Below are 14,704 nucleotides of genomic sequence, written 5' to 3' on the forward strand. Positions count from 1 at the left end.
TACATATTGCACCGAGTACAAGCAGGGACTCCGGCAACTAACTATGACAGCATAACTAAAAGGAGAGAGCCAGAAGGTAACACAGGCATGAGGGGCCCCGGGACATAAAGCAGCCAGCCACTGCACCGTCAACAAACTCGAGTGAGCAAGCGAGTGGGGACTGACAGCATCCATACATCCCAGTTTACCAAAACACTCTATGTCTGAGGACCCTCCAGATCTACTCCTTTACCTCATAAACACCATTAACAAAAGGCTTGACTAAACAGATATGTTTTCAGCCTAGACTTAAATGCTGAGACTGTGTCTGATTCCCGAACATTACTTGGAAGGCTGTTCCATAACAGTGGGGCTTTGTAAGAAAAGGCTCTGCCCCCTGATGTAGCCTTCACTATACGAGGTACCAGCAGATAGCCTGCACCTTTTGATCTAAGTAGGCGTGGCGGGTCATAGAGGAGCAGAAGTTCACTCAGGTACTGTGGTGCGAGACCATTTAGTGCTTTAAAGGTCAATAGTAGTATTTTATAATCAATACGAAATTTGATTGGGAGCCAATGCAGTGTGGATAAGACAGGCGTGATGTGGTCATATTTTCTAGTTCTAGTAAGGACTCTTGCTGCGGCATTTTGAACTAACTGGAGCTTGTTTATGCACTTATTGGAACATCCAGACAGTAAGGCATTACAATAATCCAACCTGGAGGTAACGAAAGCATGGACTAGTTTTTCTGCATCATGCAATGACATTAAATTTCTTATCTTTGCAATATTTCTGAGATGAAAGAAAGCTATCCGGGTGATGTTATCAATGTGAGTTTCGAATGAAAGACTGGGGTCAATAATCACTCCGAGGTCTTTTACTGCTGCACGTGAAGAAACAGAAAGGCCATCCAGAGTTACTGTGTAATCAGAAAACTTACTTCTAGCTTTATGTGGTCCTAGCACAAGTACTTCAGTCTTGTCAGAGTTAAGCAGAAGGAAATTTATAAGCATCCAGTGTCTAATGTCCTTAACACATTCCTCAATTTTATTAAGCTGGTGTCTCTCATCAGGTTTTGCAGAGACATACAACTGTGTGTCATCAGCATAACAGTGGAAACTAATACAATGTTTACGAATAATATCGCCCAAAGGTAACATATATAGAGAAAAAAGCAGTGGACCCAAGACAGAACCTTGTGGAACACCAAACTTTACCTCGGTACGTCTAGAAATATCACCATTTATATCGACATACTGATAACGATCAGTTAGATAAGACCTGAGCCAGGAGAGGGCCATTCCCTTAACTCCCACAACATTTTCTAGTCTATCCAGAAGAATGGAATGATCAATGGTATCAAATGCTGCACTAAGGTCAAGCAACACAAGTAGCGAGACACAGCCCTGATCAGACGCCAACAGTAGGTCGTTTACTACTTTAACCAGTGCTGTCTCTGTGCTATGATGAGGTCTAAATCCTGACTGATACATTTCATGGATGTTATTCCTATGTAAATATGAGCATAACTGCTGTGCCACAGCTTTTTCAAGGATCTTGGAGATAAAGGGGAGGTTTGATATTGGCCGATAATTGGACAGCTGACAGGGATCAAGGTCAGGTTTTTTAATCAGGGGTTTGATAACTGCTAGTTTAAAGGATTTGGGTACATAGCCAATCATAAGAGAAGAATTTATTATTTTTAGAAGCGGTTCAATTACTCCAGGCATTATCTGTTTGAATAGATGTGTCGGTAAGGGATCTAGTACGCAAGTTGAGGCTTTTGATGTAGAGATTAATGAGAGTAATTCAGTTTCTTTTAGGGGAGTAAAACATTCTAACTGATGATCTGATACAGTTATATTGTTAACTACAAGGTCGCTTTCATTGTCTAACCTTAAATTAGTAGTTTGAATTTTTTGTCGGATATTCTCAATTTTGTCATTAAAAAAATTCATGAAGTCGTTGCTACTACATACTGCAGGTGTGCATGTGTTGATAGTGGACTTATTCCTGGTTAATTTTGCTACAGTATTAAATAGGAATCTAGGATTATTTTTGTTATCTTCTATTAGGGAGGAGAGATATGTTGATCTCGCAGCACTAAGAGCTTTTTTATACTTCAGGAAGCTCTCCTTCCACGCCAATTTGAACACTACCAATTTTGTTTGACGCCATTTACGTTCCAATTTTCGAGTGGTCTGTTTTAATGTGCGAGTGTCATCATTATACCAGGGTGCTAATTTTTTGTCTCTGACCATTTTCCTTTTTAGAGGAGCTACATTATCTAAAGTATGGCGGAATGTTGACTCTAAGCATTCAGTTGCCTGATCGAGTTCTGCAGGGGCTGACAGTGACCCAATCAAAGTTGACAGCTCTGGGAGATCATTTATAAAGCTCTGTGCAGTAGTTGACGTGAAAGTACGTTTAATACAGTAGCGTGGTGAGGTGCATATATTATTACTCAGACATATTTTGAATGAGATGAGACAATGATCTGAGATAACTTCAGACTGTGGAAGTATGACTATATTGTCTACGTTTAATCTGAATGTTAGTATTAGATCAAGGGTGTGACCACCATTATGGGTCGGTCCTATGACATTCTGCTTAATCCCGACTGAATCTAAGATGGACACAAACGCTGTTTTTAAAGGGTCTTCTGGGTTATCAAAGTGAATATTAAAATCTCCGACAACTAAAGCTTTGTCTAAGGAAATAACCAAATCTGAGATAAAATCTGCAAATTCAGAAAGAAACTCAGAATATGGCCCCGGGGGCCTGTAAATAATAAGCAATGGAGATAACTGGGTAGACTTATTTTTTGAGACTACATACATTATATGAGTATGAAGAACTTCAAATGTATTAAATTTATAACCAGGTTTGTGTGTTACACCTAGATAATCGTTATAAATAACCGCGATGCCTCCTCCTCTGCCAGTTAGACGAGGCTGGTGTATATAACTGTATCCAGGAGGACTCGCTTCATTTAATGCTATATATTCATTTGGCTTAATCCATGTTTCTGTTAAACACAGTACATTAAACTCCTGATCAGTAATGAGTTCATTAACCATTAGCGCTTTAGATGTAAGAGATCTAATATTTAATAGCCCCACCTTTAGATCAAAGGTGCTGGCAGCAGCTGTACAGTCAGTCTGATCTAATTTTATATTGATTAGGTTACTGGAACAAACTCTCTGAAAATTTCTACCTTTTTGTTGAGCTCGGGGAACAGACACAGTCTCGATGTAGTGGGCCCTGAGTGACGACTCTGTGCAGCTAGCAGACAGTCGGTTTAGCCTGTTCGTCTGCTCCCTGGCCTTGGCTCTGGATTGTCAGAAATTAACTAGGCCTGTTCTGAGACTATGACCTATGCTGCAGGAAATGAGAGCAGCACCTTCCCGAGTGGGATGGATACCGTCCCGCCCTAACAGGCCAGCAGTGCCCTCAAAATTAGCCCAGTTATCTATAAAGCCCACACTGTTTTCAGAGCACCACCTGGACAGCCAGCAGTTCAGCGACCATAACCTGCTGTAAGCTACATCGCCACGCCGCATTGGGATGGGGCCAGAGCATACTACAGCATCGGACATCGCCTTCGCTAATTTAAACACCTCTACAAAGTTACTCTTAGTAACCTCAGACTGACGAAGGCGTATATCATTAGCTCCTGCATGGATAACTATCTTTGAGAACCTATGCTTGCCTAGGACCCTAAGATTACCTGCTATGTCCGGCGCCCTGGCTCCCGGTATACACTTGACTAAAGCTGCTGGTGCCCCTAAAGGCTGAGCTAATTTCACGTGCCGTATGATAGAGTCCCCTATAACCAGAGCTCTTTCAGGTTTCTCAGTGGGTGCATCACTAAGGAGAGCAAACCTGTTCGACACGTGACGCGGAGAGGAGTGGTGCTCCCGTGGGCGAGCCTCAGCGGTAGCTTTGGCTCTACGCTTATGCCGCCGAGCCGTCACCCATTCGCCCCGCTGTAAGGGCTCTAATGCCGGAGTTGGGGGATTGCTAACTCCACCTAGGGCGTCCAGACTTTCCCTAACAGAAACTACACTGTTCTGACGCTCACTAACCTGCTCTAAAGCCTGGACACGCGCTTCTAGCACTGAAATCTTCTCCGTCAGAGAGCTAACTAATCTGCACTTATCACAAGTAAAGCTAATAGAGCTATCGCTAGTGACGGAGGAAGAATGACTAAACATCCTGCACTCAGCACACTGAACAGGCTGAAGGTGTGCCATGATGAAAAGATTCACGTACCTTAAATGAAGATCTGTTGATATTAAAGCAGATCAGATGGCCTCCGCTTGTGGAGGAGAAAAAAAGAAAAAAAGAAAGCTTCCGGTCTCGGGGTTCTTCCGAAAAAAGAAAGAGAAAAAACCGGAAAAAAAAAACCGGAAAAAGGAAAGCGAAAGTGAAAAGTACAAAAATGAAAGCGACAGTATAATAATGAAGACAATACTGGAAATTTATTTATAGAAAAAAAGTTAAAAAAAGGATTAGTAATTAACGCCGGCACTCGCGGGAAAAAAGATTCGGCGCGAACAACTCGCGAAACGGCGCGAAAACATTTGCCGCATCATAAAACGGAAGATACGACAAAAAAGACCTAAGACAATTGAGCAACTAGAATCCTACATTAGACAAGAATGGGTTAACATTCCTATCCCTAAACTTGAGCAACTTGTCTCCTCAGTCCCCAGACGTTTACAGACTGTTGTAAAGAGAAAAGGGGATGTCTCACAGTGGGAAACATGGCCTTGTCCCAACTTTTTTGAGATGTTTTGTTGTCATGAAATTTAAAATCACCTAATTTTTCTCTTTAAATGATACATTTTCTCAGTTTAAACATTTGATATGTCATCTATGTTCTATTCTGAATAAATATGGAATTTTGAAACTTCCACATCATTGCATTCTGTTTTTATTTACAATTTGTACTTTGTCCCAACTTTTTTGGAATTGGGGTTGTATATACTGCATCGGCGTCGCCAGGGGTATTTTACTGGGGCACGTGCCCCAGTATAGATCTGTAGTGCCCCAGTAAAAAAAATCCAGTGACGAAACGCTCTGAATTTTAAACTTGGGAATAGCTGCAATTTAATTAATTCATAACGTGGGGTAGGCTAACCGATGCGCGAAGAAGACCATCTACAATGCTTTTACATTGGTAGTTTTGGCTGGCCTCGCGCACACTAAGCAATGTGAAAAAAGTGTGCGCGTGACATGAGTAACATCTTGGTTGCTATGGGGACCGCAGACTCCAGCAGCCCTCAGATGCAATGAAATTCAGAGCAGGGGAAACCATCTCTCCGTGTTTTTCAACTGTTTACAGGTTAGTAGACAGTAATTCCACTGTCATTTTTGTAACACACACACACACACACACACACACACACACACACACACACACAGAGTGGTGCTTTTAGAGGCTTTTGGATTGTGTTTAGAGATGTTCAATGCTGAAAATGCGTGTGCTTACAAAGATATGTTTGGTGATTTAAAAGGTATCAAGTGTGAATACTGTTGGCCATTAAGTACTCTTGGTTGAGTTTAAAAACTCGGCGGTGTTGTATTGTATGTTAATATGTTCTTTTACAATATTACCAACAGTATAAGTATTACATTGCTATTATCACAAATGTTGCAAATATTCATACTGTTATTATTAAATGATTGACCTGGATTCAGTGTCCTCGTAATCATTTTGAGTTTTACAGCTCTAGTGACTAGTTTTAAGCAGGCCGTTTCTAAATATAAATATCAATATATAAATATATATTACATAAAATATAATATATATTACATAAAATGTAATATATATTATATAAAAAATATAAATATAAATATAAATATAGTGCAAAATTTTTAGCTTGCGCGCTTCGCGCGCTCGCATACATTTCCTGTGCCCCTTTTGTGCCCCAGTATGGTCTTGGGTCTAGTGACGCCCCTGATATACTGTGGCCTGCCAATCAGGTAATTGGCAATCTAGGACATGAGAGAGGCCTCCACATGCATCACCATCAGCTTCTCACCTAGATGCACTGGCTTGATGGTGCTAAAATCACTCAAGAAGTCAAAGCATGTTATCCTCACAGTGCTTACCAGTTTGTCCAGGTGGGAGTAGGTGTGGTCTAGCAGATAGAGCTGGCATAGCAGTAATAGTCTGTTATTTTAGAGACATTCTCTGTACCTGTGGTTATGTGTCATTGTTCCTGATGAATTATTTTTGCAGTACAGGATGCACCTGCTTGTGACCACAGTTGGTTTCATGTTTTAAGTGAACAACTCAAGAATGTCAGTAATTAGTAATAGGGCCTTGAGAATATTAAAAATTGACTTTCATTTTAGTAATATAAGGCTACTGTCAGGAATGCAGGGGACAGATGGATATAAATGCGTGAGAGTGTTTATTCAGCAAACTGGCGAACAGATCCAAATCGTAAATCAAGCTCAGTGTCAAAGTGTAGCAAAAAGTCAGGCGAGGCACAAACAGGCTATCAAAGGCAGATCAAAAGGCAAAGTCCAGAATACACAAGTGAAGTCAACACCACAGAAACAGTGCAGTAATAGAAAAGCTTGGTAAAGTCAGGCAATCAAACACTGAGCATTTACTTTGGAATCCTGAAAGTTGGTGATGCTGCCAAATAACATTGGGTTTCTGCCAGCATACAGCAATACTATAACTAATGCTGCTGTGCCATCTGAGCTATTTAGCAACTTTTTGTGAACATAAAAATGAACTGAATATACAGCAATGGGAGTTTAATATCATGTAAGTTGCATGTTAATGGCAGTGTACCAAATGTCCAGTGTTAGCATTGTAAACAGTTAGCTCGAAATATGTCTTTAAAATGAACAATTAACAGCTACCTATCTTGGTTCATTATTCTCTAATGTTATACACTATATGGGCAAAAGTTTGTGGACACCTCATCATCATCACACCCGTGTGTGCTTTTTGAACATCTTATTCCAGATTCAGTCCCCCTTTGCTATTAAGGTAACCTTTATTCTTCTAGGAAGGCTTTCACTAGATTTTTGGAGCATGGCTGTGTGGCATGTGTTCATTCAGCTACAAGAGTATTAGTGAGATTGGGCACTGATATCAGGCAAGGAGGTGGGGTGCAGTTGGCATTTTAATTTATCCTAAAGGTGTTCGGTGGTGTTAGGACTAGGACTGTTTTGGCCTCTAGAGGCCGCTGTTATTTCCTTTTCATGTCGTGTTTATTTTGGCCTCTAGAGGCCGCCACTGTTCCTGTGTCTTGTGTTTGTGTTAATTGCCTAATTATCTTCACCTGTGTCCTTAATTAGTTTGTCTATTTATACCCCTGAGTTCAGTCCTCTTGTCACGGAGTCTTTGTGCTGTTATGTTTATCTCCAGTTTCCTTTGTACTGTGTTTTTTGATCTTCTTAGCTTTTGAATTTTTGCACTTTGCTTTTCTTTTGGATTATACTCTTTGGTTTTTTTTTGTCTTTTGTTTTGCCCTGTATATAGTGTATATAGTTTAAATAAACCTTTTGATTCTTTTTCTACTTCCGCCTCACGCCTCTGCATTTGAGTCATCCCCCTGGTGGCCTAGTGGGGGTTTGCTGGATTATCACACCAACGAACCAGGTTCGAATCCCAGCAAAACCCTAACAGAAAGACTCCGTCATGACCGACTCAGCAGAGGCTGCTTCAACTGTCTACCCGGCCAACCTTCAGGGAATTATGGCAGCTTTGACACGCTTCGGAGCGACCATGGACGCTCATGGACGTACGCTCACCAGCCAACGTGAGGCCCTCGCTCGCCACGAGGAACTGCTTCAGCAAATTGGGAAAACCCTGGCACAGCTGACATCTCTGCCTGCATCTCCTGCTCCTGATCCAGTTCCTGCTCCTGATCCAGCTCCCACTCCTGCTCCAGTGCCTCCTGCAATGCTGCCTTCTTCACCTCGCGAACCCAGCCTTCCTGCACCACAGAGGTATGACGGCAAGCACAGTGAGTGCCGAGAGTTCCTTACCCAGTGTCAACTCACCTTTGAGCTTCAGCCTACCACCTACACTACGGATCGCCGCAAGATTGCCTTTGTGATCACCTTATTAGCTGGTAAGGCGCGAGCCTGGGCTACTGCTATCTGGCAAAGACAGGGACCTGAGTGCTTTGATTTCCAGCTGTTTTCTGAAGAGATGCTTCGGGTCTTCGATCAGGCAGACATCAGTACCGACGCAGCCCGAAAGCTCATGTCCATCCGGCAAGGAGGAAGCGTCGCAGATTACGCCATCTCGTTCCGAACACTCGCAGCAGTAAGTGGATGGAACGAGACTGCCCTGGTGTCAGCCTTCCACCATGGTCTGTCTGACCCCATCAAGGACGGTCTGGCCTCTATTGGATGCCCAAGTGACCTCGAAACCCTCATCTCACATGCTATTCGTCTGGACAACAGGATGAGAGAACGCCACCAAGCCTTGAGCCCCCCCAGCCTCCCTACCTCTACCTGGAGACCGTCTACCTCCTTCAGTGACTGTCCAGAACCCATGCAAGTGGGTCGTACTCGCCTCTCCGCATCTGAGAGGGAGCGCAGAAGGAGGGACAAGTGCTGCATCTACTGTGGCAAGCCTGGTCACTTCCGAGCATCATGTCCCGAACTCTTGGGAAAAGGACCGCCCCGTCCAGCCGAGGGAGGGTTGTGACGGGGCCTACCCTCTCTCCCGGACTCCCTGGCCAAGGAATCTACATCCCGGTCTCCATCTCCTGGGGTGAGTCTGTCCACTCTTGTCAAGCTTTGATAGACTCAGGGGCGGCTGGGAACTTTATGGATATTCACTTCGCCCAAAGCATCAATATTCCGACTGCACCTCTTGAAGTCCCACTGTCTGTGTCTGCCCTCGATGGCCAAGCGTTAGGTGATGGAAGAGTCACCCAAGTTACTTCTCCAGTTTTCCTCCAGTCTCAAGGTCACAAGGAAGAAATATCCCTGCACCTGATTCCTTCACCTGAGTTCCCAGTTATTCTAGGCCTTCCTTGGCTTACTCGCCACAACCCTCGCATAGACTGGGTAACAAGCCAGGTTGTGGAATGGGGCCCTGCATGCCATGCCTCTTGTCTGCTCTCTAGCTCTCCTGTGTCTCCTGCCGAGCCCCCTGATCTCACCGAGTTATCTCAAGTTCCCACAGAGTACTGGGATCTCAAGGAGGTATTCAGCAAGAGCAGGGCCGCCGTTCTTCCTCCGCACCGGGCCTACGACTGTGCCATCGACTTGCTCCCTGGGACTACCCCTCCTCGTGGCAGACTGTTTTCACTCTCTCAGCCAGAACGCAAGGCCATGGAGGAATACCTCAAAGATGCCCTGGTCTCTGGGTTTATTCGACCCTCCACTTCACCTGCTGGAGCCGGCTTCTTCTTTGTCGGCAAGAAGGATGGGGGGCTCCGACCATGTATTGATTACAGGGGCCTGAATAAGATCACTGTGCGCAACCGATATCCCCTTCCGCTGATGTCCACAGCTTTCGACCTGCTCCAAGGCGCCACCGTCTTCACCAAGTTGGACCTACGGAACGCATACCACCTCATCCGTATCCGACAGGGAGACGAGTGGAAGACTGCCTTTAACACCCCGTCTGGGCACTACGAATACCAGGTGATGCCCTTCGGACTCACCAACGCACCAGCTGTTTTTCAGGCCCTAATCAACGACGTCTTAAGGGACATGATTAACCTATACGTTTTTGTCTACCTCGACGACATCCTTATCTTTTCCAAGACCGTGCAGGAGCACCGCCACCATGTCCGCCAGGTTCTCCAGAGGCTGCTACAGAACAATCTGTTCGCCAAGGCCCAGAAATGCGAATTTCATGTTCCCGAGGTCTCCTTTCTGGGATTTATTGTACGGACAGGCCAACTCCAAATGGACCCTGCCAAGACCCTGGCCGTCCGGGATTGGCCTACTCCCAAGTCCGTTAAGGAGGTTCAGCGGTTCTTAGGATTCGCTAACTTCTACCGCAAGTTCATCAGGAACTTCAGTTCTGTGGCAGCACCCATGTCAGACCTCACCAAAGGGACAGGTGGATCTTATGGCTGGTCTCCTCAGGCAGAAAAGGCATTCAAAGACCTCAAGGACCGCTTCTGCACGGCACCCATTCTGGTTCTCCCGGACACCTCCCAACCATTCATCGTGGAGGTGGACGCCTCAGACAGTGGTGTCGGCGCGGTGCTCTCTCAACGTTCGGAAGGAAAGCTGCACCCCTGCGCTTACTTCTCCCACCGCCTGAGTCCTGCTGAGTCCCGGTACGATGTGGGGGATCGAGAACTGCTAGCGGTCAAACTGGCCCTTGAGGAGTGGAGGCACTGGCTGGAGGGAGCACAACATCCATTCCTGGTTTGGACTGACCACAAGAACCTGGAGTACCTCCAGCAAGCCAAGAGACTGAACCCTCGACAGGCTAGGTGGGCCCTGTTTTTCAGTCGGTTTGACTTCACCCTCTCATACCGCCCCGGCTCCAAGAACACCAAACCTGACGCACTGTCCAGACTGTTCTCTGCCACTAACAGGGAGAATGAAGTCGGGCCTATTATCCCTGTGTCCCGGATTGTGGCCCCTGTCCGCTGGGGTATTGAGGAGGCTGTCCGACGAGCCCAACGCCAGGACCCCGGTCCTGGGACGGGGCCACCAGGCCTCTTGTACGTCCCACATCAAGCCCGGGCCAAGGTTCTCCAGTGGGGTCACTCTTCCCCTCTCACCGCCCACCCGGGAGCTCGGAGGACCCTGGACTTCCTGAAAAGACGCTTCTGGTGGCCTAACATGGAGAAGGAAGTAAGGTCATTTGTCCTGTCCTGTGAGGTTTGCACCAGAACCAAGAACCCACGACAGCATCCCCAGGGTCTCCTGCATCCTCTGACCATTCCCCGGCGTCCCTGGTCCCACGTGGCAGTCGACTTTATCACGGGTCTCCCTGAGTCACAAGGTAACACGGTCATTTTGGTCTTAGTTGACAGATTCTCCAAGGCCTGCCGCTTCATACCACTGTGCAAACTCCCCTCTGCTCTTGAAACTGCGAAACTTTTGTTTAATCATGTCTTCCGAGTCTTTGGTCTTCCACAGGACATCGTCTCAGACCGAGGGCCCCAGTTCTCCTCCCGAGTGTGGCACGGGTTCTGCAAGGTCATCGGAGCCACTGCCAGCCTCTCCTCTGGGTTTCACCCACAGTCCAATGGTCAGACGGAGAGGCTCAACCAGGACCTGGAAACCACCCTGCGAGGCCTGGCTATGGATAACCCGACATCGTGGAGCACCTGGCTGCCATGGGCGGAGTACGCCCACAACACCCTGCAGTCATCGGCCACCAAGCTGTCGCCATTCCAGTGCCAATTCGGGTTCCAGCCACCTCTGTTCCCGGACCAGGAGGAGGACGCGGGGGTGCCCTCGGTCAACCAATATGTGAGACGGTGTCGCAAGACCTGGAGCAAGGTCAGGAAGACCCTCATACAGACCTCCAGAACCAACCAGACTCAGGCCAACCGCCATAGAAGACCTGCACACGCTTTCCGCCCTGGGCAGCGTGTTTGGCTGTCCACTAAGGACCTTCCACTGCGGGTGGAGAACCGCAAGCTTGCTCCTCGCTACATTGGCCCCTTCAAGGTGGTGCGCAGGGTGAACCCTGTCTCCTACCGGCTCCAGTTGCCCCGGACTCTGAGGATCAACCCCACTTTCCATGTTTCCCTGTTACGGCCCGTACTGACGTCTACGTATGCCCCTGCCCCTAGGAACCCCCCACCCCCCCGCATCTTCCAGGGGCAGACTGTGTTCACTGTGAATCGCCTGCTTGACTCCCGCCGGGTCCGCGGCGGGTTGCAATATCTGGTGGACTGGGAGGGCTATGGTCCTGAGGAGCGCTGCTGGGTTCCTGCTCGGGATGTCCTTGATAAAGAACTATGTCGGGACTTCCATTCGGCCCATCCGGATCGCCCTGGGAACGTCAGGAGACGCTCCTAGAGGGGGGGGTCCTGTTAGGACTAGGACTGTTTTGGCCTCTAGAGGCCGCTGTTATTTCCTTTTCATGTCGTGTTTATTTTGGCCTCTAGAGGCCGCCACTGTTCCTGTGTCTTGTGTTTGTGTTAATTGCCTAATTATCTTCACCTGTGTCCTTAATTAGTTTGTCTATTTATACCCCTGAGTTCAGTCCTCTTGTCACGGAGTCTTTGTGCTGTTATGTTTATCTCCAGTTTCCTTTGTACTGTGTTTTTTGATCTTCTTAGCTTTTGAATTTTTGCACTTTGCTTTTCTTTTGGATTATACTCTTTGGTTTTTTTTTGTCTTTTGTTTTGCCCTGTATATAGTGTATATAGTTTAAATAAACCTTTTGATTCTTTTTCTACTTCCGCCTCACGCCTCTGCATTTGAGTCATCCCCCTGGTGGCCTAGTGGGGGTTTGCTGGATTATCACACCAACGAACCAGGTTCGAATCCCAGCAAAACCCTAACAGGTGGGGGCGGCATGGTGGTGTAGTGGTTAGCGCTGTCGCCTCACAGCAAGAAGGTCCGGGTTCGAGCCCCGTGGCCGGCGAGGGCCTTTCTGTGCGGAGTTTGCATGTTCTCCCCGTGTCCACGTGGGTTTCCTCCGGGTGCTCCAGTTTCCCCCACAGTCCAAAGACATGCAGGTTAGGTTAACTGGTGACTCTAAATTGACCATAGGTGTGAGTGTGAATGGTTGTCTGTGTCTATGTGTCAGTCCTGTGATGACCTGGCGACTTGTCCAGGGTGTACCCCGCCTTTCGCCCGTAGTCAGCTGGGATAGGCTCCAGCTTGCCTGCGACCCTGTAGAACAGGATAAAGTGGCTACAGATAATGAGATGAGATGAGAGAGGTGTTCGGTGGGGTTAAGGTCAGGGATCTGTGCAGGACACTTGAGTTCTTCTGCTCCAATCTTGGCAAGCCATGTCTGTATGGATCTCGCTTTGTGCATGGGGCATGGTTATGCTGTAACAGGTTTTGGCCCTTACTTCAAGTGAAGAGAAATTGTAATGCAGCAGTATACAAAGACATTCTAAAATTTGTGGGCTTCCAAGTTTGTCTCAGTAGTCTGGGAAAGATACACATATGGGTGTGATGGTCATGTGCCCACAAACTTTTGGTCACATAGTGTGTTTCATGTTAATTTTTATAAAAGAAAGCAAGACATTGGCTGTGACTGCACCATCTACAACTGACAACTTTATTAAGAACTCTTGGAATATTATGTGATGTGTTTGATTGAAGGATTTGTTGGGTAATGTAAGGTTCATTTAACTGATATTGTTACTTTTTTATTATCTGATGATGGCTATTATTAAATTTGCAGGATAAAAAGGTGCTATCATTGGGAATATGGGGTTTTGTTCTGTCTCTTGGTTGGTGGTGGTCTGATTTGAACAGATTTTTGTTAGGCTGGTCTAGATCCAAAGTTTTATGAATGTATTGGGCTTGATAGAACAATCTGGGGTTATGGTCAGCTGGTTTAAAATGTATAGTTAAAGCTCTATGTAAAAGTGGCTTTATAAACTTTGCTTAAAACATTAACAAAACATTTATTTATATAACTGATAACTTAATAACCTATCATCTGCCAGCTTCAGTAGGGAGGTATCTATGTGGCCATTCAAATTTCTATAGGGACTGTGGCTACTGCAGGCACCCTCCAGAAACCACTGCATCACTAACTGAGCAGACATAAGAGTGTTTTGAACTCGCACTCACCTTTCTTCCCTCTCGATTAGGTGAAAATTAAGGAAATATTTCAGGTGAGAATGATTGCTTGAATCATGAAAAAGTACTAAATGATTAACTCTCTCTCTCTCTCTCTTTCTCTGTCAGGGTTCATGCTGTGATGACTGCTGTACTGTGTGTTTCTGCTACACCTGTGCCTGGTGCCAAATGGCACGTGAAATTAAGATTCGTGCTCGAGCTGGCACTGGTGCCACTGTTATCACTCAGCAGGTTATGGGCTAGCTGAACCTTTGCTGTTTGAAAGTTCAAATGCTAAACCTGAGCATTTAGAATTTAAAGTTTAGTGCATATTGCTTACTTTTATTTTGATTTCTTAAGTTCTGATCACACAATAACAAAAGTACATATAAATAGATGCTTTCTGTTATGTTAACCAGTCTGTTAAGTAAATGACTTTGATATATTGCTTTTGCTTAGCATGTTCCCCCTTGCAATGTTTATAATTTGATAAATAAAGCATACAACTTGTACTAAAGCCTTTTTAAAAAAAATTGTTTTACTATTGAATCATATGTTTTGCTAATTCCACTAAAAGATTTTTACCTTTCTTCTCTCTGTTATTCTGTGTGGTTCCTTGTATCAAAAACCAGCATGTTTCCTGTTTTTTAACAGAGTATGTTACATTGCAGGCAAGAAATTTGCTTGTTTTAGCAGGTGTACAAAGCTTTACTGATTACATTTACATCTCTTGACAGTTTGCGGTCTCCTTTGAAAACATATCCTCACTCTAGTACAATAAGCCTTGGGTTTAATTATACTATGATGGGGGATAGTGATAAAAATTATAATGGGACACATGAAAACAAGTCAAGGAGTTAATCCTACATCTCACAGAGAAGTCATAATGGGACACATGAAAACAAGTCAAGGAGTTAATCCTACATCTCACAGAGAAGTCATAATGGGACACATGAAAACAAGTCAAGGAGTTAATCCTACATCCCACAGAGAAGTCACATTTACA

At 45.5% G+C, this 14,704-nt stretch overlaps 2 protein-coding genes across 2 annotated transcripts in view; one reads left to right on the plus strand and one right to left on the minus strand.

Moving 5' to 3' along the window:
- LOC132887080 (cornifelin-like) overlaps positions 1–14,291 on the plus strand; it is a 36,860-nt gene extending 22,569 nt beyond the window's left edge. Inside the window, exon 4 of the mRNA XM_060922471.1 lies at positions 13,828–14,291. Within this exon, the coding sequence (XP_060778454.1) occupies positions 13,828–13,962 (135 nt within the window). The 3' untranslated portion in view covers positions 13,963–14,291. The remainder of the gene's footprint in view (positions 1–13,827) is intronic.
- LOC132887014 (uncharacterized) lies at positions 3,175–4,266 on the minus strand. The gene has a single exon (XM_060922350.1). It carries the CDS (start codon positions 4,233–4,235, stop codon positions 3,321–3,323), a length of 915 nt encoding a protein of 304 aa, XP_060778333.1. The 5' UTR covers positions 4,236–4,266; the 3' UTR covers positions 3,175–3,320.
- Positions 14,292–14,704: the final 413 nt, after the last annotated feature.

The sequence above is a fragment of the Neoarius graeffei genome, chromosome 1, assembly GCF_027579695.1.
Source record: "Neoarius graeffei isolate fNeoGra1 chromosome 1, fNeoGra1.pri, whole genome shotgun sequence".
NCBI lineage: Eukaryota > Metazoa > Chordata > Actinopteri > Siluriformes > Ariidae > Neoarius > Neoarius graeffei.

Bases quoted from the DNA above. Each gene is read 5' to 3' on its own strand.
- LOC132887014 (XM_060922350.1), bottom strand. From the start codon at position 4,235: ATGGCACACCTTCAGCCTGTTCAGTGTGCTGAGTGCAGGATGTTTAGT.